The 21,235-nt window shown below is 40.6% G+C and overlaps 2 protein-coding genes across 3 annotated transcripts; both read right to left on the bottom strand.

Annotated features, from left to right (window-relative positions):
* Window positions 1–745: 745 nt before the first annotated feature.
* Window positions 746–7,674, bottom strand: pank2 (pantothenate kinase 2). 2 transcript variants are annotated; one of them, XM_068717579.1, is made up of 7 exons: window positions 7,322–7,674; window positions 6,493–6,845; window positions 5,732–5,985; window positions 4,576–4,752; window positions 3,454–3,577; window positions 2,603–2,728; window positions 746–2,366 (listed from the first exon to the last, which is right to left on the bottom strand). In XM_068717579.1, exons 1-7 carry the CDS (start codon window positions 7,512–7,514, stop codon window positions 2,316–2,318), a joined length of 1,278 nt encoding a protein of 425 aa, XP_068573680.1. In that variant the 5' UTR covers window positions 7,515–7,674; the 3' UTR covers window positions 746–2,315. The 2 variants fall into 2 exon arrangements, with proteins under 2 accessions (XP_068573680.1, XP_068573681.1); XM_068717580.1 differs by having other exon boundaries at window positions 4,609–4,752.
* Window positions 7,675–8,074: 400 nt separating this feature from the next.
* Window positions 8,075–15,358, bottom strand: mavs (mitochondrial antiviral signaling protein). The gene is made up of 5 exons (XM_068717578.1): window positions 15,271–15,358; window positions 13,515–13,637; window positions 12,799–12,979; window positions 10,488–11,209; window positions 8,075–10,038 (listed from the first exon to the last, which is right to left on the bottom strand). The coding sequence occupies exons 2-5, from the start codon at window positions 13,635–13,637 to the stop codon at window positions 9,292–9,294; spliced, it is 1,773 nt and encodes a 590-aa protein (XP_068573679.1). The 5' UTR covers window positions 15,271–15,358; the 3' UTR covers window positions 8,075–9,291.
* Window positions 15,359–21,235: the final 5,877 nt, after the last annotated feature.

Below are 21,235 nucleotides of genomic sequence, written 5' to 3'. Positions count from 1 at the left end.
ACTTCGTCCTCGTTAGCGACACATCTACCTGGAAGCAGAAGCGATTCGCTCGTGTCTCATAGAAAATGAATGGGGGCGAACTCCACCTCACGTTCGACTTCAGTTTGTTTTTTATCATTAAATTGGATAATACTGCATGGTAAACACAGTAACTAAGTACATTTACTCAAGTTCTGTACACATTTCAGCTATTTATAGCATTATAAGTAACTAAATATAGTTTTATACTTCTACTTTATTTCAGAGGCAAATATTAAACGTCTTATTGCGCGTTCATTTGCTAGTCCAGGTTTTGCAGCTTCAGATCAATAATACAAAGTATAATTAAATTATGATGCATTATTCTGTATAATGAGAAAACCTACCTGGCACTATATATAATAAAAAATATAGCTACAACATTAAAGTAATGTAAATATGAATGAATCAATAATTATAATTCAATAATATATTATTCTGAAATTAGCCACTCTGCATGACTACTTTCATTTAGTTTTAAGTATATTTTGGTGCCAATACTTAAGTACTTTTCCAATTTTGAATGCAAGATGTTTACTTATAAAAGAGTATTTCTACACTGTGGTATTGCTACTTTTACTTAAGAAAATGCGCACATCTTCCACCACTTAAAACTAAAGTAGCTGGTTATCTTAGACTGGAAACAGACAGACAGCTATACTGGCTCTGTAGAAAGGTAACAAAGAAAGCAAATAAACATATTTCTCCACAAGTTGTCACAAAGATATGAAAGGCATGTATTTAATAGGAACAACGAAATAGGACATTTGTCATGACTTTGCAATGTAACATTACAAGCAAACAGTGGGACACCCTATAGATTTACAGACCAGTTTGTCTCATTTTAAATCACATTGCTTAACACATTATTGTATTCTATACAAAAACATGGCAGGCACTTCATTTTAAAATCAACTTACTGTATATAGAACTTTCAGATACATTTCATCAAGTAACTAATTTGTGAGTCAAATCTCTGTTAGGAAGTTGAGGATTCATTATGGTCCCTGTAATCCATCGATGGAAACAGACAACATTAAAATGGGACGGATAAGCATTAAATTAAACGATAGGACAAACAACAACTCTGACAACGAGCATGTCAGAGACACAAGATGGACCATTTTTCAAGTTCTACCTTCAGGAAGCCTGACTAAGATGTACAGTGAACTGAAAACATTGAAGTACATACATGCTGAACAAGACAAACATGGTTTGGGATCACATGATCTAAAGCCTCCATTGGAGGGATGCATCAAGTTTCTGCATTAAATTAACCTTTTTCTTACTAAATCTGGGGAAAACTCAGGGATTTAATGCCCTTATTTTTACCTCGATTCTCACATTCATCAAAATCTATTTCCACTTGCTCTGATTTCCCTCTACAGGGAGAGGGATGCAGTGGCTCAAGGGCACTTCAGCAGGGCAGGGGTCAGAAAGGGACATTAAATGTATCACTTGAACTTCACAGTCCAGTCTCACGAACCTTCAAAACTGATTGTCTAGATTTTCTGAAACCCGCACTGTTAAAAATGACAGCTTGGAGTAAAGAATTGGGTTCATAAACGTGACGCACATTAAGATCTTAATAGCTAAAAGTAAAGAAATGATACACATTCTACAACAGTAACAGTTCATTTCTCCTTCACGAGTATCGGATGGATGGGAGTACTATCACCACAATATCTTGCCCGACGGTCTTTAAAGTTGAGTTCATCCTTCTCAAGATATCATCCACGACTTTGACTAAATTAACCAGTGTTGATTTCCCATATGTTGTTATTTAGGACTGCAAGTATGTAGGGCTGAAAGGATTAGTCAATCAATAATAACCTGCAACATTATCATTACAAAAAAAGGTCCCGTTTGTAATTAATTGACAACATAATCAGGAAATAAACAATGATGAATGACGCTTTACTGGCAAAATATTTCCTGTGATTATCTTTAAATTCTAGTCATCATATTATGAACTAATAGAGTCGAATTGAACAAACTTCCATCCACCTAAGTAGGGTAAATATCAGGCCCAGGACCTGACACCCTCTGAGGGCTGAATACAGTCCTTAAGACTTTGTGATGACGAGTACTTTTTAAGTGATTCAGGCTTGATTGCTGAGAATATAATAATAAGACGTTGACATGTTTGACGGTTTGCCTGCCCCAACCACAATTTAGCAGTAACTGGCTGGTGGTCGACGCAGCATCCCAGTATGGAATTCATTCTGGCCAGTCTAAAGTGCGAAAGGTTTCTGCAGCAGATTGACAAGTACTTCTTTGGATGTAGAGTGGACCGATTAGGACGGATGCAGAAGCTCTAACAGGGCTCCAACGGCTCCGAAGTAGCCCTAAAGAAAACAGACAATAACTGAGTTAGAAATTACACTAAAGCACAAAACTGCAATTTTGTGTCTCTTTAAATCTTTTCTAAATACTTACATTTACTGTATGACTTATTATTGACGTATGTAACTGATTGTATTTGTATGTACAATTGTACTCCATTTAGTGTTACCTCCCTTTGTAGCTTTTGTTGTTTGAAAGGTGTTGTATAAATAAAGTTGTTATTATTGTAGTTGTTTACCTCATGCTGGAGGAAGAGCGCCTTGAGCTGTCCTTTAGACCAGTAGTCCATGGCGTAGGCCAACAGCTTCATAGAGAGAGTGTTCACTCTCAGGAAGTTACCCACAAACACCACTCTCTCTATGTTCTTAGTGGGGAAGGAGAATAATGGGGGACAAAACAATTTGGTTCATGAGTTTATCTGAAACAGTATAAACACAAATGACAAATATTATCCATGTGTCAAACTGTGAAATCCATTGAGGCAGAATTCAACGAAGCAAAATGGTTGTTCAAAGACTTTCTCTTACAATAATAATAATAATAATAATAATAATAATAATAATAATAATAATAATACCGCTACGTCACAGCTAGTTATAGTAGTAATAATAGAAGACATAACTAGAGCACTAAATAATACCCTTCATTTATCAACTCAACTAATAAATCATATCAACATAAAACTTTTCTGCCTTTATCATTTCATGTATTTCTCTCCAATATGCTCACATTTAAATCATCTAACTGCATTTTTAGCAGATCTACAATAATGGTAAATATCTATAGTTTTTTAAACCTAAAAACTATAAATAAATACATCTATTTGACTACTGATTAAAGACTGTATTTCACACCTGCTATTCTCATTCACTGGTTTAAATGGTTGTGGGGTTGGAGACCCTCTGCTTTAGGTGTAGAAAGCTCCTCCACGCCTTCATAGCCCTGTACAATGCTGCTTGATCATGATGCCACAAGGCAGCACCGTAAAGAGGCTGAACGCAAAGAGGAAACGAGCAGCAGGGTCCACAGACAGGTTCATCTTTCTAAAAAAAAAAAAAAAAAAAAAAGGTCTTTCATTTCATCACCAACCTCATTGAGAGCACACATCCTGGTGATGGAGCCGATGTTGTTGGTGATGGTGACCAGTGTTGCCCGGGCCAGGTCCTCTTTGGACACCGACTCCCTCTTCTCTTTGGACATCATGTTGCCAAAACTGTCAGATCGAAACATGAGCCACATCAGATGAACAGATAGAGGAATGTTGTATAATCAGGTGTTGGTATTCGCTGGGTATTCTATTTGAGGATGAAAACAACTGAAATCTAGGCTTCTTTTTCACCCTTGGATAGGATCTAGGTGTGGGAATCTCTAGGCATATATTATTAACAAATAGAAGAGATGTGTCAACTGGAGAGTTACACTGCCAAAAGAGAACCAACAAGTCATGTGACATAACAAGCTGCTGTTATTCACAAATAAATAATAAAGGCTTCTCTTCAAACAAATGCTGCTTACATAGGCAATGAGCGTTCAGATCTCGTGCAAAAACAACGCTTTCTTGAACATGTGGTAAAACGATGCATACATAAATAAGGTAAAGTAAGCGGTTACAGCGTGTTACTACCATCCCATCCACTTTCCTCAGTGATGCCGTGACTTTAGCTTTGTTTAGGTTGTAGAGTATCGATGTGTCCGTAAAGCGTCGAGAAGAATGTTGTATCTCGGTTCCAAAGTGTGAAAAAAATAGAGCGAAAGCTCTGATTCTCAATTACTGTGTAGAGGCGCAAACCCTAAAGCGTAGCGCTTCCATACGTTAGCGTTTAAGCCAGGGGGTGCCGGTGGGATTGTATCCATATTCGGCTGCTCGAGCTCAGCCGCCCTCAACCAAAACTCTGCTAGTATTTAGTTTAGTTTAACGTGTATTACTGTGTTGCGTTCAGGGGCAGCGGTTAAGAATGGACATCCCAGTGTCACAGAATCGTTACCAGCAATCATAAGGTTGAGAATTGAGTTTTAAATTTGCGATTATTGAGTTTTCTGCTTCGAGTCGTAATCTCTCAAGAGGAAATCAATGCATCTAAGAATCGATTTAGCACTGTCCTGGTTCCCTGTTTCATTACAGCTGTGACTGTGTTTATGCTGGAAGCCACCAAAAACAGACCCAAAGTAGTAAAAAAAACAAAAAAAAAAAAAAGCTACTGTAAACCGCACCTTGAGGCTACAGCCCAACCTGGCAGCCCAAACCTCTCATAGTTTCCTCCATAGATGTCCCGAACCAGCTTGTCCACTCGTGTGCTCTCCCCTTGAGAAGCCATTTCTAGAGCTTCCTCGAAAGTAGAGCAGCCAGTCAGCAGGCAACACAGGCCCAGGAAGGTCCCACCACCGAGGCTGTAGACACAGGAACAGAGATGATATATATATATATATATATATATATATATATATATATATATATATATATATATATATATATATATAACAGCTATTAATATTCTAGAAATGTCAGCAGTCTGGAATGAAAGTCTAGAATTGGAGTCTAAATTAAGGGCAAAGAGAAAGAGGTTTTGTATATAATACAGATTCTCTTCTAGTGTTTCTTTCTCAGCACAAAGGGCCATTATGTCGAGGGACAAGTGGACAAGTAAGCATTCATGAGTCACCAGACAGAGAAACCACATTCAAACAAACCAGAGGAGGGAAAACTTTAAGCTAAACCCAAATCAAACTGACAAAGAACCATTTTGCTACAGTTAAGTGAGGGACGTGGTTTTGTAGCAGACAGCTAAAAAAAGAAAAAAGAAATACTGCTACTTTTCACACCGAGGCTCTAGGGAGACACAAGGGGCAGACGTCACCGAGCAAGCCGCCCACTTGACCGGAGTGCACCCACCTGCAAAATCCCTGCATCACTTTAACCTGGAGTCAGCCTGCGTGTGGCTCGCTAGTGTCAACTCTCGTTTTCTGTTCTGTTTTTCTGCTGACATTTGGGGCAAGTGGCACAAACAACCAATATGTCTTATAATGCTGCACTCGAAAAAATAGAGTTTTGTTGTTTCCTTTTGCTCATTCTTTCAAGACTGTAGAAGATTATCTGACCTCCAAATGCTTTCTCTAATCTTTCAACTGTGGCAGATGAAGGGCTGACGCATCACGAACGTAATATATGAATTATATTTTGATTAAATGGGAGCAGCCTGCTTAAAGCAAAGTGCAGCAGGCCCAGTGGATTTCCACTAACGTCCTACATAAGCAAAACAAGCACCTAATACGTAAATGTTTATTTACATTATTTGAATAATATGAAATGACTCATAGTCCACCAGCCAACATGACCAGAGCCCAGTAGATCTCCATCACTGGTCATTACCTGGTCCCTGTAACTCGTTTGTAGTTGCTCTCAGAGTAAACGGCCAGGATGCTGACCCCGGACCCTATGTTGACCAGCAGCAGAGGGTAGGGGTTCTCCAGTGTGTAGGGCTTCTGGATGCAGCGGTCTGGGTCAGTGGGGTTTTCAAAGTAGTAGCACTCCGAGGGTCCGCTGGACACCACCGAGTCGATGTACAACACCCCCCGAATCAAACAGTCCAGCTCATCCAGCTTGTGGAGCTGCAGGTCCGCCATCTTTTTTTTTTTTGGAAGGGAGGAAAGAGAATATGGACAACATCACTGAAGGGATGTGGTCAGAAGAACAGAGGCGGGAAACCGGGGGAGGGGGGAAAGTATGGGGGGTAACAAAACAGGAAGAGTTGATAGGCCCTTTAGCGTCCAGTCATGATTTATCTCATTGTAGTCACTGTTTTATTTGTCCAGATTAATTAACTGATGTTTTATCATGGTCCAGAAGGGAAGAAATATGTTAAATATGTCAAAAAATGGATTTGCTTTGATTTGTAACCAATTGCATGAGGACATGCATGCCTTTTTTTGTCCTTGTAACCACTGGCAGCATTGCTACATCTTCAAACGTGGATTTTAAGTGTTCTCCATCACTGGCTGTTCCGTTCAGATTACATCACACGCTATAAATAGGTTACACTTCACAAGTCAGTCTGCTCCTTCCTTCCTGACAATCTTCACCGTCCAAGCCTGTAAAAGCAAACGAGAAGAAGAAAACAACTGCAGACCCACCGTGCGGAAATCAGACTCAAACTTGTACGCCCCCCCTCCTGTGGCGCAGAGGGTGGTGTGGAGGCTGGAGAAGTGCTTGTTGCGGCCCATCTGCAGGAAGGCCGGCAGGTCGTGCGTGGGGAAGCGGATGAAGTGCAGGTTGCCCGTCCTGCCGCACAGCGTCAGGTCCTTCAGCTCCAGGTGCACGTCCCTGATGCCCGTTTTCCCATAGGCGGTGTTGGAGGTTAGGTAGCGCCGGATGCTCTTTAGGTTCTCCACCTCCTCCTGCTCCTCCTCTGCTGTGATGTCTTTGGGCTCAAAGTACACCAGCTTCACCAGAGTGCCTCCAATGTCCATCCCAAACCAGGGAAATGCTGCATTATGTGAGAAAATATTTGAAGGGGAAACAAAATAAAAATAAAAAAAATCACCATTATTTTGTTTATGTTTTAACATTGCATGATAACATATATTTCAAGTTGAAAGGCTTAGTGACAGTGAGGACAATGGAGCTGATGTCTCAATGCTGGCCGACATAACAGAAGCAGAAGTACAGTGTGTACTGTGAACGCCATCTTGTTGCAAAACAGATCCTGGCTATTTACTGCCACTACAGTTTATTACATTGTAATACCAATACCAAAATGATTGTGTCCGTTTTAGCTACATCCCAGGTTATTATACAGACATTTACAATTTATTTTGAGGAATTTTATTGCCACTCGTTAAGAGGACACTATTTCCACATTTTGTATTTTCACGACATTTATTTTGTATTTTGTGTACATGCAAAACGATGCGTTTCCCGGCAAATACACCGAGCCCCATGCATGAAACGGTCAACACCTACGCGGCCTTGTTTTCTTCACAGAGTCGCTCCGAAGCCTCGCCGTCGAGTTGGAGGTCCGCCGGTCGGATGTGTCTCTTCCTGCGGGCGCGGCTGCCTCATTGTCGGGCATCTCCTTGTCGGACCGCGGCTGCTTCGTGGGCGTTTCGTCTTCGTCGATATTTTCATCCTCGCGTTGGTGGCCATTGAACGCCATTATAATAACTTAACTCACTACATATATGCTACAGTTTATGATTAAATAAAACCTCTTGAACGTCAATGATTTGCTACGGTCTATGAGCTAGCTAATTAGCTAGCTAAGTAGCTGTGTGGTTAACGGTCGGTGTACATGTCCTTTTTATGTTCGCTGTCAAGACTGGGGTGGGCGGGGTCAGTCGGTGATTGAAGGACTCCAAAACCAATCAGAATGCGAACCCACCAGTCAGAAAACAGTCTGTAAAAAGAGGCTGATGTCACATTTTTCTCGAGTTTAACATCATTTATGCATGAGAATAAAAACAAGCACACTTTTATTTATCCCTTACAAACATCTTGAATAATATATATAGCTACAGTATATTCCACAAACTCCTATATTTTTTATTTATTTATATTTCATTTATTATAGATTAAACAATAGATGTGAATAAGACATTTAACATGTTAAATGTAATTTACTAATTGAAAAAAATTTACTGCAGCTTGTTTTTTAAGATGCACTATCTATTGTATTTAATTTCTCTGCAGGAAAATTAACATGCACACTCAATAAAGGATTTTTTTAATTTAAGTTTATTGTTTATATGATTGTCAAGTGTATAACTAGAGACAGTGACTCAACATTTTGATAAACCTTAAACTGAGATTACAATGAGATTGTACAATGTGTTCCATAATGGCAATACATTAAATATACAAAGCATCTTTGCAGCTCACACAACATGAATTAATCCTCAAACTTGCTTCTATTTAAAAGGAGAAAAAATCCAATGGAAAAATAAAATGCCATCTCAAACATTGGCCAGAGAGCACACAGCCTCCAGCGAACTGCGGCAAGGTTTGCCCATTTCCAAGTTTCTATTGTGCATTATTAAATTGATCTCATTGCATAAAAAAAAAGTGATGTTTACACTAACTCCATGTTTTTGATGTTTTCAAACATCAAAACAGAAGAAATAAGCAATAACCACAAAAATGACCATTTAAAAACTCAGTTAAATATGAAACTACTGACACGACATCTCACGATTAACACTCTTTGGCTCTAAAAGAAACAGGAAGTGCTATGGTTTTTAAATGTTTTGGAGAAACTGGTCTGAGCTACGGACCATTTGAAACTTAAGTAAAGTATGTTATTTAAATATACAGCGTCTAGCTGACTGATTCTTTGAGAATTGAGTGCTTTGGAATGTTTTCAACACATCCGTTTATCTTAAAATACCTATATAGTGTAAATATGTACAAATAAATACAGACAGTGCACTAGCCATCATTTACAGAGTGTGATGCTGGTACTCTGTCTTCCACAGTCCACATCCGGTCTAATTCAGGTCCTTTTGTACACTGATCTTTACTGGATGACAGCCAACAGTCGTATCTTGAAAGTGCTTATCAGACAAGTGAACATATAAACATTTCTATCACTAATACACAGCTCAAGTGTATCTCTACGTTCCACCTATTTGCAGCGAGTGCATAAATAACCTGAGATCTCAACCTCAGTTCCGTGAAGTTCCATTACTAATTTAAGAAGGGAAGGTTTGGTTTTTGCTCACTAGGGAAAACTTCATTCAACATTCAAAATGATAAAACATGGTCCGACTTTACGACATAATTAATGACCAAAGGTCTGGCAAATCAGCTATTATTACTATAGGTAATTATTAAACAGCTGCCTCTCGCCTTTCCAGTGATACAATAAGGCACCATAACCCTAAGATCCCCTTTCAAAAGCCTCATCTTAACTTCCTTTAAAAGGGTATTAAATCCCCTTAATTCCTAAACCTCCACGCCAAAAGCAGTGCACAGGCGGCCACTCCTGCAGCGGTCAGAATGTACTTTGTATTAGCTGGCTGGGTGCAAGAGGCCGTCTTCTTCTCTGAATCCTTCAACCCTGGTGAAGTATCAGCGGGTGCGGGCTCAGAGGGGTGGTAGTCCTCACTGGACGGGGTGTTTACGCTCAATGCAGTGTCAACCGTGTTGGTGGAAAGTGGCGGTGCAGAGGCGATCTCCTTGGCGGCTTCTCCGTTAACGATTTGAGCTTGCGTGGGGCTCTGGCCGTCCAGGTCGAGGATAGACGGCTCCCCGGACACATGCACCACGTGGGTCAACACCTGGTGTATCTCCACACCCTGACAAAGGGACTCGTAGTGGTTTTCCTCCGGTTCGTTATGGTTAAGAGCAATGCCGTTCTCCTGGCATGGCAGTGCAGACGCTGTACTCTCAGCGATGGAGCCGACAGCAGAGCACGCAGGAGGTTGGGGTTGGGCGGAGGTCACGGCGTCCGGTGCAGCGACGCTGATTTCCAGACGCTCACTGTCACCCGAGTAAGGCTGCACCGGGGAGTCGGGTGCGCAGACAGTGGCGCTGCCATTATTTTGTGGGTGGATGCTGATGAGTTGGCCAGGCTTGCTCAGACACACATGGCTGTCGTCACAGAGAGAGGCGTCTATCCCAGCAGCACCCGGCAGGGGGGAGGATGCAGCTGCGGTCTCTGTCTGTGGGCTGCTTTCAACAACCTGCAGATGAAAATGAGGTCAAGTTTAGTTTTTTAAAAAAGGAAGGTGGTGTAGATTCTTCTCTGTCAGGTACGTGAAGGTGGTTTGAAAAGTACAGCTTAACAACTCCAAGTGAAGTTGAATTGATCCCTCTCAAACATAGTGTTGAACAACATTATAAGAGCATATTCTACTCAAAAATGTTATGCTGTTGGGTGAAAACACCCAAAGTGTTATTAGCAATGGATGTAATGGGTTTCATCCTACGCTAGGTGACTAGCAGCTCTGTTTCTATGAGTGGATCCCCGTTTTTGATGTCGTTTTATTAAACTGATCGAGAGCGGACGGCTGCAACGAGCCAAGAAACGCCGCAAAAAAATACACATTACAGCACCCTAAGAGACTCATAATACAGCCATCTTTTGTGTTTTTATTACTGAGTCTTAAAATGAACATATTTTGGTATTCACCTGTGTGACAGGAGGTTCAGAGGTCTCTTCAGGCTGCAGGACAACAGCTGGTTTGAGGTCCACAGGAGGGGTGGTGTCCTGGACTGGAGGCTTCTCTGGAGTCATCGTGAGGACAGAGGATCCGTCGGTGACGTCTGAGTTGGTCTGGGTTGGAGAGGGACTCCGTGGTGGCCTGACCTCCGCGGAGGTAGTAGTTGTCTGGAGAGGGTCCGGCCTGGGTGGAGTGTCCGTTTCGCACTGGGGTGGCTGAAGAGCGGCCAGCTGGTCGATCGATACCTCGCCGTTTTCTGCGCTCTCCTGATCAGGGATCACACCATCATCACCAGAGACGTCCTGGATGTCTGATTCAGAGTTTTCCTCCGGCTCCTGGTGACAGTTGACCTCCCTCTGAGGCGATGGAGCCGCACCCGTCTGAGCGTTTGGGCTCTCAGGGGACGCAGGAGGTGTTGATGGACGGGCTTCCACTTCAACCTGAGTTGACTGTGGGGGCTCAGGGACCGGCTCAGGTGGAGAAACGGCCTCAGGAACTTGTGGCTGCACGGGGGTTTCCAGAGGGGGGGAGGCCTCGGCGGCTGGCTCTGGAGGAGCCGACGCTTCAGCCGGCGGAGCAACAGCAGCCTGACTGTTTGCACCGCTCTCTGGGACGGGCGGAGGACTGGCAGATGGTGCCGGATGGACGTGTGCCCTGACGACAGTCGTCGGAGGGGAGCCGGGGTTGGAATCTAGGGCAAAGCAAACAACGCTGTCTTTTAAATCCATTTTGAACGCATGTGACTAAAGCTCCTGAGGGGCTAGCTGACTGTAATAATACAGCAGTTCAGTTATCATTTACTCACTCACTGGAGTTTCTAACGGCAGACAAAACAGCACTCAAGTTCACAGGAAAATGTGCCGTATGTCTGATAAATGTATTTATTTATGTGGATTTATCGTTTTTGTATTTTTGAATTGTCACAAAGATCTGATAAATTTCCTGCAGGTGTGTTTATTAATGTGAATATATCAATTTTATAATTTGATATTGTAACCAAGGTTTGATATATGTCCTACAGGTGTATTTATCTGTGGCAAATTATTATTTTTTATATTTTAATTACGATCTGATATATGTCCTACAGGTGCCATTTATTAATGTGGATTTATGGTTTTTATATTTGATATTGTCATTAAGGTCTGATACACGTTCAAAAGGTGTTTTTCTTCATGTGGAAGTAACATTTTTATATTGTTATATGTGCCTTTTATACATGCCCAGAGACAACAGATGGAAATTAGCATTGTTCTATATCTGGTGCAATACATTTATTGTACACTGTCCCGCTCTTAAATGAAGAAATACATCAAATGAATGAATGAAAACATCCAGCAAATTGATACTGTGTTTCTGCTTTTTTTTGTCCCAAAGAATGGTTTTATATTGTCATTTGCCTTTTATTATATTAAATGTGTGGTGAATCTGGAGACACATTTCCACAATATAGACAATGAAGTTCCTAACTAACTGACCCCAGCTGAAGTGTTCAGTGTGCAATATGTTACTTACAGATATCCCCAAAAAACATCTTTCCCTCATATTGTATAAGTGCAGGATGTTAGAGTTTAGAGTTCTCCCACACATCTGTCTCTCAGCACAGTTATCGCTGAAGGTCACACAGCTGTTTTGCCTCCGCTGTATTAATGAGCTCATGTGAGTCACACGCTCGCCTGTTAACTGTCCATGCACGGGCCACAAATAGACAACAACATGAACATTTATGCAAACATTTTACTTCCAAATGACTGCAATGTACTATGCTGAGTAGGGCTGCACAATGATTCATGTATTAAGCGCTATCACGATTTGGGATTTCCACATTTTGGCCATAAAATAATGTCGAGTCCAACATTTTCTAGAGTCTAACTCTTGCCGACAGTCAATGCTGTTCTTTGCTCTTTTTTTTCCCCCAATGAAATAATACTCTCCATTTCTGATGTAACTGATGCTATTGCAGCATCTACGCTAACCTCACACCTAAGCCACGCCCCTAGTTTACCAGTAGCTCCTCACAGGATGCTGATTGGTTAGTGCTCCATCTTACCGGACACAAACACATTGCTTGAAGCCTGACAAGATGGATTTTTTTTTTTTTTTGTGCTGTATGATCAATCTCTTGAACTTATTTCATGGTTAAATACTGAATTCCTTTAATATCTCACATATGACTTTGATCAACCCTAAACATTTGATAGAATTAGTTTGAGGTAGTGCTGAATATGTTCTGATTAAAAAGGGAGTAATACACGGCGCGAGGTACTTGATCTAAAGACTCACTGTTGATGCTTCTCAGAGTGTCGTATTCCGCTCTTATCTCTGCTGCTAGAGTTGTATGCTCACACGCGTCGAGAGCGTCGATGAACTGCTCCAGCCAGTTCTCTCTTCTCTTCAGACAGTCCAGAAGAAGCACCATGCTGTCGTAGTTCCCATAGGTTTCTCTTTTTGCCTCTATGTTTTCCTAAAATTAGATTTCATACAAAAAAACAACAACATATGAATGCATCAATTCATCAGTTTGTTGTTAGTGGACTGATGATTTTTTAGTGAGGTTAATTGTTCAAAATGTACTGTTACTGTCACCAGTGGTAATACACATTATAAAAGCCTAACAATAACCAAATTTGCGCTTTTCTTTTTTCTCCAAAAATGTTCCTGATAGGATGTGATGTTAGGTCAAAAACTAAATGTATAGACTCTCAATGGTTTATATCAATATTGACCAAAAAAAAGAAACAGTGTTGGTCGGGCACTAATGCTAACAGAGCTATGCCATGTCTGCTTATACTGCAGTTATTGGTAACTTTTATAAAACTGCTCAAATTTGCTCAAACCGTCACTATATCCCGACAGTAGTACATGAAACCAAAGAATGAGGTTCCTCTGCCTCCTTTAATGGCATTTGAAAGATACCACAACCCCCGGAGAAGAACAACCACTCAACCAGACCCTAGTCCTAGTCCTAATCCTAGTCCTAGTCCACTAATACAACGTACCCTGTCGTGAGGAGTCAAGCAGGGCAGGTGGACCATTACTTCTCTCACTTTCACCTTGGTCACAATTATCGGCATTTTCCGCCGCAAGTATCCGTTGTACAGCTTGTCACTGGCAAATGACATCTGTGAAAAGAGAAAGTGGACAAAAACACAGAGACAGTTAAGACTTTTTAAAATAATGCAATATAGTTTCTGCTCCTGGTGTCAACCCTTTTACTACATGTGAGATGGGAAAGTACCCAAAAAAACACACAGCAAGGCAACCTGATCTTTATTGTCTGCAATGATTCACTTATTCCGGACTTTTTACTCAGTGAAACCGAAAGTGAAAGTGAAGATCAGACATCATGCAGCTATGGGATAGAAAAAGAAAACGTTACACTTTCCTTTCAATTTACAGAAACTATTTCTTTATTTTAAAAGTGAGCGACTCTTTCTGCACAGCTGAAACTCTTTTTTTCCGTGTTCAAGGGGAGGACGACGCTCTTTCATTTCAAGGTTGCAGTTGTCTGGCATACGAAAGAAGGTGAACAGGCCCAGACTAGTCACTGATTAATCAATCACCTCCGCGCTTCAGTTTAATATCCGAACTTTAAATGTGCAGCATGAGGGTCTCCCTCCACACACACCCACACACCCACACACACACACACACACACACACACATTCACACATTCACACGGCGCCGTCAGGGTCAAATAATAAACCATGGGCTCACTTTTGTTTTGTATTGAACACACCTTAAAACCTTCACTTTGTTTGTATCTAAACAGTCAGGTGAAGTAATCTGCTGTCAGTCGGGGAGGGGGGGGGGGGGGGGGGTGTATATATTCGGCAGCAGTCTGGAACAAATGTCAGAGGCAGGAACCAAAGAGCAAAGTCTTCCTCAATGTATCATTAGCCCTCAGGAGGCCGAGGTTTACCTGAGACACACACACACACACACACACACACACACACACACACACACACAGCATGGCAGGGCAATATGCTTCGTTAGTGTTCAAGCTTTAAGTGGAATGTAGGAAGACCGCGGAGTTGTATTTTCATGCATCTAAGTGTAAAGTGATGAGGGATTTCAGATCGCCAAGCCAAGGGAGGTGGTGTGAGACGGGAACAAAAGCACCTTGGCACGAGGGCGAATTATGCAGAGCTGAGCCAAATGAATGACCTCTAAACGGGCAGGCCACGGCTGTCCTGTCTTCTTGACATGCCGTCTCCTCGGCTGTCCAAGGCTTTTGGGTCAAATTTCACGCAGAACAGATCTCATTAAAAAAAATACAAATCTCACAACTACTGCTTCAAGTCTTATTTTAAGTCTCATTGGAGCTTTGCGAGAGTTCAGATTCAATTTAACTTTATTATCCCACGCAGGGAACATTCGACAAGAAGTGAAAGCAGATGTATTAAGACGTACAAACTGGCACGAGGAAATAGCTCAAACCAGTTTGGGGGTAAACATGAATAGGAAAGGTGGGAAAAGAAGAAAGAAAAGGCTGCACGCAAACAACAACAACGATAGAGACTGATATCTTCATATAAAATATTGAAATACGTTGTGAAAAATACTTTTCAAGCCTATTTTTGGATTAAAACAATTGATTTAGCAGCTTTGGAGGACAAAAACCGATGCATAGGAACAACAAAGACGAGCTAACTGCGTGTAACATATTGCAATGTGTTGTTAAATAAAGCTAAACAATAACACAGTTACTAAAGACTAAGTTATCGTAATGTCACATAATATAGTTCTCACCTTTCGTGTTTTGGTGCCTCAGCAGTCCGTGACTCTCCGTCAGAAGCTATTCCTGCTCTCACTAAAACCTGCGTTGTCTTCTTCACACACACACACATCTGCGCAGCTGTTCCCCCACGAGCTCCTCGTTCTCCATTCCTATTGGACGAGAGCGCCGCCGATCAAAACACGGGCCAATGGGATTGAGGTCAGGCTGCGAAATAAGGCGGGGCGTGCTTAATCGTGACCCTAATGGTGGCCTTTGCTGTGCTGTGCTGGGATGGCAGCAGAATTAGAATGGATCTAGACTTCTGCTTTACATCTGTCTCTAATCCGTGATCCTAATCCGTTCACATAGACACATACGCATACACACACACACACACACACACACACACACACACACACACACACACACACACGCACACAGACACACACACACACACACACACACACACACACACACACACAAAGGGGAGGGAACAAATTGTGTTATTTATACATGAAACAGAAAATATGACCATAACAATTGTGTTCCTGAATGAAAAAGTTGGTATTCAACAGCAGGAAATCCAGGAGCATTAAAACACACAGTGGTGGGATAGTAATGTTAGTGTTTGAGGTACTTCTAATTGAATATGTCCATTTAATGCTATTTCTACTCCACTTCTGCTCCGATTCAATACAGACAGAAATATTGAACTTTACACGATGTCCATGAATTGTTACAGATTAAAAGTATCTAACAGGATATATAACCACACAAATCAGCTCATACAACAGCAGTCTAACTCAAATTATTATCAGCAAAAAAACAACTAATAACTAGAAATGTAGAGGAGCAGAAAAGTAGCATGAACTTGAAACACTCAAGTGAAATACAAGTACCTGACATTTGTAAATGTCATACTCTACCACTGCTGGTATTATTACATTTGTGCTTTTGTCATATTGTTTGTACTGATATGTATTTTTGTACGCAGTACAGATTTCAAATGTACTAATCCGCATTTAATCATGATTAATCTGTGAGAAACAACTATAGGCGACCGCAGTGTCAGCATTCATTTATTCATTTATTTATTCCAGTAGAAGACCAGAAGACTCAGCACAAATGAAGAATCCTCTTTAAGGCCCTGATCATTCCAGTCTATGCTTTTTGCCATCTCTCAAAAAAGTTTGTGGTGTGTTTCAGTGTTTCAGCTATTGTTTCTTTAATGTCACCATTTATTTTGTCTTATAAATGTTTGCTTTATGTTCTCAACGAGGAAAACGCCGTATTACCGAAAACCCTCTGTGTGGTTTTTATTACAGTTACCGTCATATTGTTGAAGCTTGACCATTAAAGACTTTATGATGGAAACAAGATAAGAATCATTTTATTGATCTGATTAAGAGAAAAGTGTGTAATTGAGAGTGTAAAGTGTGTTATGGGAGAAAACAATAGATCCAAAGATCTGCTGAATAATAAAAACACAAGTTACATGAGTTTAAATTAGGTCTAGAACACAAGTTTATAGCACCAGAGCAGCAACATGACTCAGTCAAGTGTAATCATGGCTTATGCTCATTTCTGAACACAAGGCGGCGCCACTCACTCACTCACTCACTGAGTCAGGAGCTGTCTACTGTGTTCAGTAATACACTGTATGCTTTTACAAAAACCTCCCCTGAATAAAACGAGCATCTACTGACGTGTACAAACAGGAGATCCGTCTTTTGTGTGACAATAATCTTATTTAATGCAAGAAGCCAGTTAAGAACATGAAGAGGGTCCCGTGTGATCTGAATTACTGGAGGATTATGGGACGGATAATGACATCAGGCAGGCTGTTAGTTCATTATATCGCATGTCTGTTAAACAGGGATTGAATGGGCTCAATGTTTGTCTCAAAGTTGTTGTTTTTTAGTGATAAGATGCTCTTTATCCTGCAAACGTGCCTTTAAATACTTTACATGAAATGCAAACGACATCTCTCATGAGTTATGATGCAAAGAGGTAATAGCAGAGGATTTGAATTTATATGCTGTTTGACAGTTTTTCTGGGGAAAGTGACAAACGGAACGAGAATAAACACCTCAGCTGACGCTTAAAGGGTCAAACAAAAAGACAATATCAAACTGCACCATGGGAAGTGTAGGATTCAAGGGATTTGGAGCTTGACTCATATTAGGAACTGAAGATCTGGATATTTTATCCGCTGATATTTCCATATTGACCGTAAATCTCTGGAGCGGCGCTTTAAGTTTTGAACCTCAAAACAAATCAGCGTTTCCATTAAAAAGTGCATTACTCCGGATGCTCTGCACTTCCCAGAGATCACCTGTTCATAAAACCACGTGGGTGGTACTAGTCTGTGACATCTCCTTCCGTACATTTCCCTTTGTTGTTTCTGCATGTAGGTGGCAATCTCTTCTTTATCATTTTTCCACATTACTGTTCAGCTTCTGTTGTTTATTTTTGAACCACTGAACTAAACATAAAGCGTGTCACTGCCAGAGGAGTGGCAGAAGAGACAATGTGTGTGTGTTTAGAAAAGCAAATGTCGGGAAAACAAAGATGTGTTTGGATGAAAATGATTACTTTTATGATATTTGATGAAAGCACTGATTCGGATGGCAGTCTAGACATCGGAGTGGCCAGACAAAAAATAAGAGAATGTGAAAATCAGTTGGGAACAGACAACAAAACGGACACGAAACAACACAAAACCATCTTTATTCGGTGAATCCCAACCCTCTAACCCTCCTTGCAGCTCTTGCTAAAACTATTAGCGAGTCCCACTTTGTCTCAAGTCTGCTTCAAACCTTTCACATCTTGCAGGGCAATCCTTCCTTTGAGAGACGATGGCTACAAATAAAGCCACAGCGACGGCCTGAGGCAACATCAACAATCCATCACGGTTGAGTGGGGAGAAAAAACACCAGCTACATGTCAATAAAAGAGCAGGACTGTACTCTTTTCAGAGGCCTTTAGCCGTAAAACTACAGAAGAAAAAGATGGAGTCATAATGTTCAAGGTTCTCAAGCAGCACCACGCAGATATTTCAACTCAGGCTTCAGTAGTTGTTCAATGTGAAGCATTGAAGGTAAAAATGCAGAAAATGTTACTATATACTATTATATATTATATCATTAGATTATTATTACTGATGCATTAATGTAAAAGCAGGATTTTGTTGTTGTAGTTGGTTGAGGTCGAGATCATTTTGAACTATTTACTCATTTTCATTATGAATTAATCTGCTGATTATTTTTCCCATTAGTCGATTGATTATTTGAGCTGTAAAAATTCAAAATATAGTGAGAATTGCAGTCACCATCACGCAGAGCAGGTCCAATGGTTTTATGTGAAGCACTTTGAATTGCCTTGTTGTTGAAATGTGCTATACAAATAAACTTGCCTTGCCTTGCCTTGCCAAACAATATTTCAAACACATTACAATTATTACAATTATTAAAAGGGAAAGAATCAAATCTTCACATTTAAGAAGCTGGAACCAATGAAATGTTAAAAAATGATGATCAAAATATCAGATTTGACTGATCGCTCCAGCCGTTCTACTGTTGTGTAGTTTCATTTAAAACCTCTTCATATGTTTTGTATGCAAACAATTGAACAGTGACTAAAGCTGTCAGATAAATGTGGTAAAGTATAAAGTACAATACGTCCCTCTGGAATGTAGTGAAGCATAAAGTGGCATGAAAAGAGAAGACTCAAGTTTGAAGTCCCTCTGCCGATCGAACCTGTCTGCTTTTTCATTTCATGTGAGTTCAGATCTTGGTTAAAGTTCGTCAGTTCAGTCTTCAGCAGAGACGGCTAACCCTTAACCCACATATGAAGAAGCTCTCTGGCTGTATGAATGATGAATGAGACGGCTTTCATTAAACACGTGCACATTAAAGGGAACTCTGTGCATCGCGCATGTAGAGTAGAAATGGGGCCTTATAGACTTTATCCCCCAAAGGCGGTTTCATTTCTTTTATACTGGCGTTAAGTGAACCAAGCATCATGGCTGCACCACACAACAGCCTATACTGCTTTTTAAACACACGGCACCTCTGACAACATTAAACTTCTCAGAGAAGTGTTGCAAACACTTGGGCATGCCATGTGATAGCGAGGGATGCTTTGTGAGCCGTGTCTTTCAGCGACATGGATAAGAATTTACCAAAAACACTTTGTCTCAGATCGCACTGGCTTATGAGGAAGTGTCCCAACCTCGACCCCGATTCTCTGCTGAGTGAATGAATGTTCAGTCTGCCTGAAGTGTCTGTGATCTGGATCCTGGATAGCTTGCACATGCGCTAACACCTTCAGGGTTAAAGGTGGGATCTCTATTGGGGTTTTAACCTATAATAAAGGCAGCGGAACACAAACAGCAGTGGAGAAAAGAAAGAATCCAGGAATTGAGCTTTTTTTTTGCAAAAAACCTTGGATTCTTCTGGAGAAATAATGCTTTTAATACATCTTTATCAAATCAAAAATACCAAAAATAAAATGCATGAGTGAAACAGCTTATCATGAGAAGCTAATGCTAACGTGACTTCAGTGCTCTGCACATTAATCTATTTTTTATTGTATTGATATGATATAAAATGTATACAGGTTTTTATTTCTCTTGATCCTTGAAGTACATTTTGTGTTTACAATACTAATGCTTTACATTACTAATACTTCAGTACAAACTGAATAGAACTGACTGATCACCGTCTGGTTAGTCAAGTTCCTGTAAGGAAGCCAATGCAGAAGTGTCTTAAACTTGCATTCTCTCTAATGTCCATCAGGGGGCGACTCCTCTGGTTGTATAGAAGTCTAGTCTAAAATGACTTTACTTCTCTCTTGATTTATTACCTCAGTAAACATTGTGTACATGAGTTTATGGTCTCAATCTGTTGTTCAAAGTCTTCTTCAACACAAAATGATGTTCATTTATTAAATCATGGTCCCATTTAGAGTTGAATAGACCATAAAGCTAAGTGTGATTTAGGGCGGGGCTACCTTGTGATTGACAGGTCGCTACTCAACAAGAGCCGTATACACCGTATCTACATCACCTCTCCGCCGTCCAAATATGGTCACTTCTGTTCACTGGTTGCAAAAAAAGCCAAGATGAGCTACCATGAAGCCACACTGTCACTAACTGCAATTCCTAAATATAATGATAAAAGACAGAAGGATCTACAATATGTGTTTGAAGGATATATCCAGGATATCAAACTCATTCGTCAGCAAAAACTGCCTAAAAATATAAAGATAGAAGCTAAAGGCCACAGAACACAGTGAAAAAGTAAACACACACATCTCCTGGTGATGGAGACAGAAAATGGCAAAATTAAGGAACAATAGTGTTCCTGTAAAGCCAGGTAGCTCTTTATTCACTGTTACAATCACTAGAAAACAAAAGCAGCATGTGTTTACATTCAGTATACATTCAGTAGCTAGCGTAGCATAGAAGTGCTAATGCTAGTTTATGATGTGCTAACGCTAGTTTATGATGTGCTAACATACTCTGCTAATGTTAGTTCCACATGTTTTTACGTAGAAGCGTTTGAGAAATATATACCTCCTTCCAACCTCTCCGGGTAACAAGTATCACTATTACACAAAGTTTAACCATAACTAGCTCCAAATCCACAAAACCAGCCTGAACATGAAGAAAATGATTGCATGAGAGTCTGTTAAGCAGAGCCGGTTAGTTGTTGGATTCTGGACGGAGCTAGCTGATGCTACGCTATGATTGTTATATCGCTAATTGACGTGTGTGAGTTTTACATGTATAATTTCAATGGTCTTATCACAAAAACGTCACTTCCTCTCAGCTACGTTGCCTAATAGCGACACCTTTAAAGCAACGGACTCAGGAAGATCTTAGTAAAGGAATGGGAAAGGTAAATTCAGAGTGCCATAGTGCTTGGATTTCCAATTGTGGTAACAGTATTGCTATATATTTCAACCTTCCAGAATCTAAATATTTGAGCAGAA

This window comes from Cebidichthys violaceus, unplaced genomic scaffold (assembly GCF_023349555.1).
Source record: "Cebidichthys violaceus isolate CVI_PGR_0920_01 unplaced genomic scaffold, fCebVio1.0.p SCAF_22, whole genome shotgun sequence".
NCBI classification, from domain to species: domain Eukaryota; kingdom Metazoa; phylum Chordata; class Actinopteri; order Perciformes; family Stichaeidae; genus Cebidichthys; species Cebidichthys violaceus.
This window is presented reverse-complemented; position numbering and strand designations above follow the sequence as displayed.

Excerpts from the sequence above, each read along its gene's own strand:
- pank2 (XM_068717579.1), bottom strand. The coding sequence starts at position 7,514 with ATGGCGTTCAATGGCCACCAACGCGAGGATGAAAATATCGACGAAGAC. Across the intron at positions 3,578-4,575 it reads GGTTGGGCTGTAGCCTCAAG|TTTTGGCAACATGATGTCCA; the intron begins GTGCGGTTTACA and ends TCGATCTGACAG. Across the intron at positions 2,367-2,602 it reads CGCTCTTCCTCCAGCATGAG|GGCTACTTCGGAGCCGTTGG; the intron begins GTAAACAACTAC and ends TGTTTTCTTTAG.
- mavs (XM_068717578.1), bottom strand. The coding sequence starts at position 13,637 with ATGTCATTTGCCAGTGACAAGCTGTACAACGGATACTTGCGGCGGAAA. Across the intron at positions 11,210-12,798 it reads CACTCTGAGAAGCATCAACA|ATTCCAACCCCGGCTCCCCT; the intron begins GTGAGTCTTTAG and ends GCTTTGCCCTAG. Across the intron at positions 10,039-10,487 it reads CTGAACCTCCTGTCACACAG|GTTGTTGAAAGCAGCCCACA; the intron begins GTGAATACCAAA and ends TTTCATCTGCAG.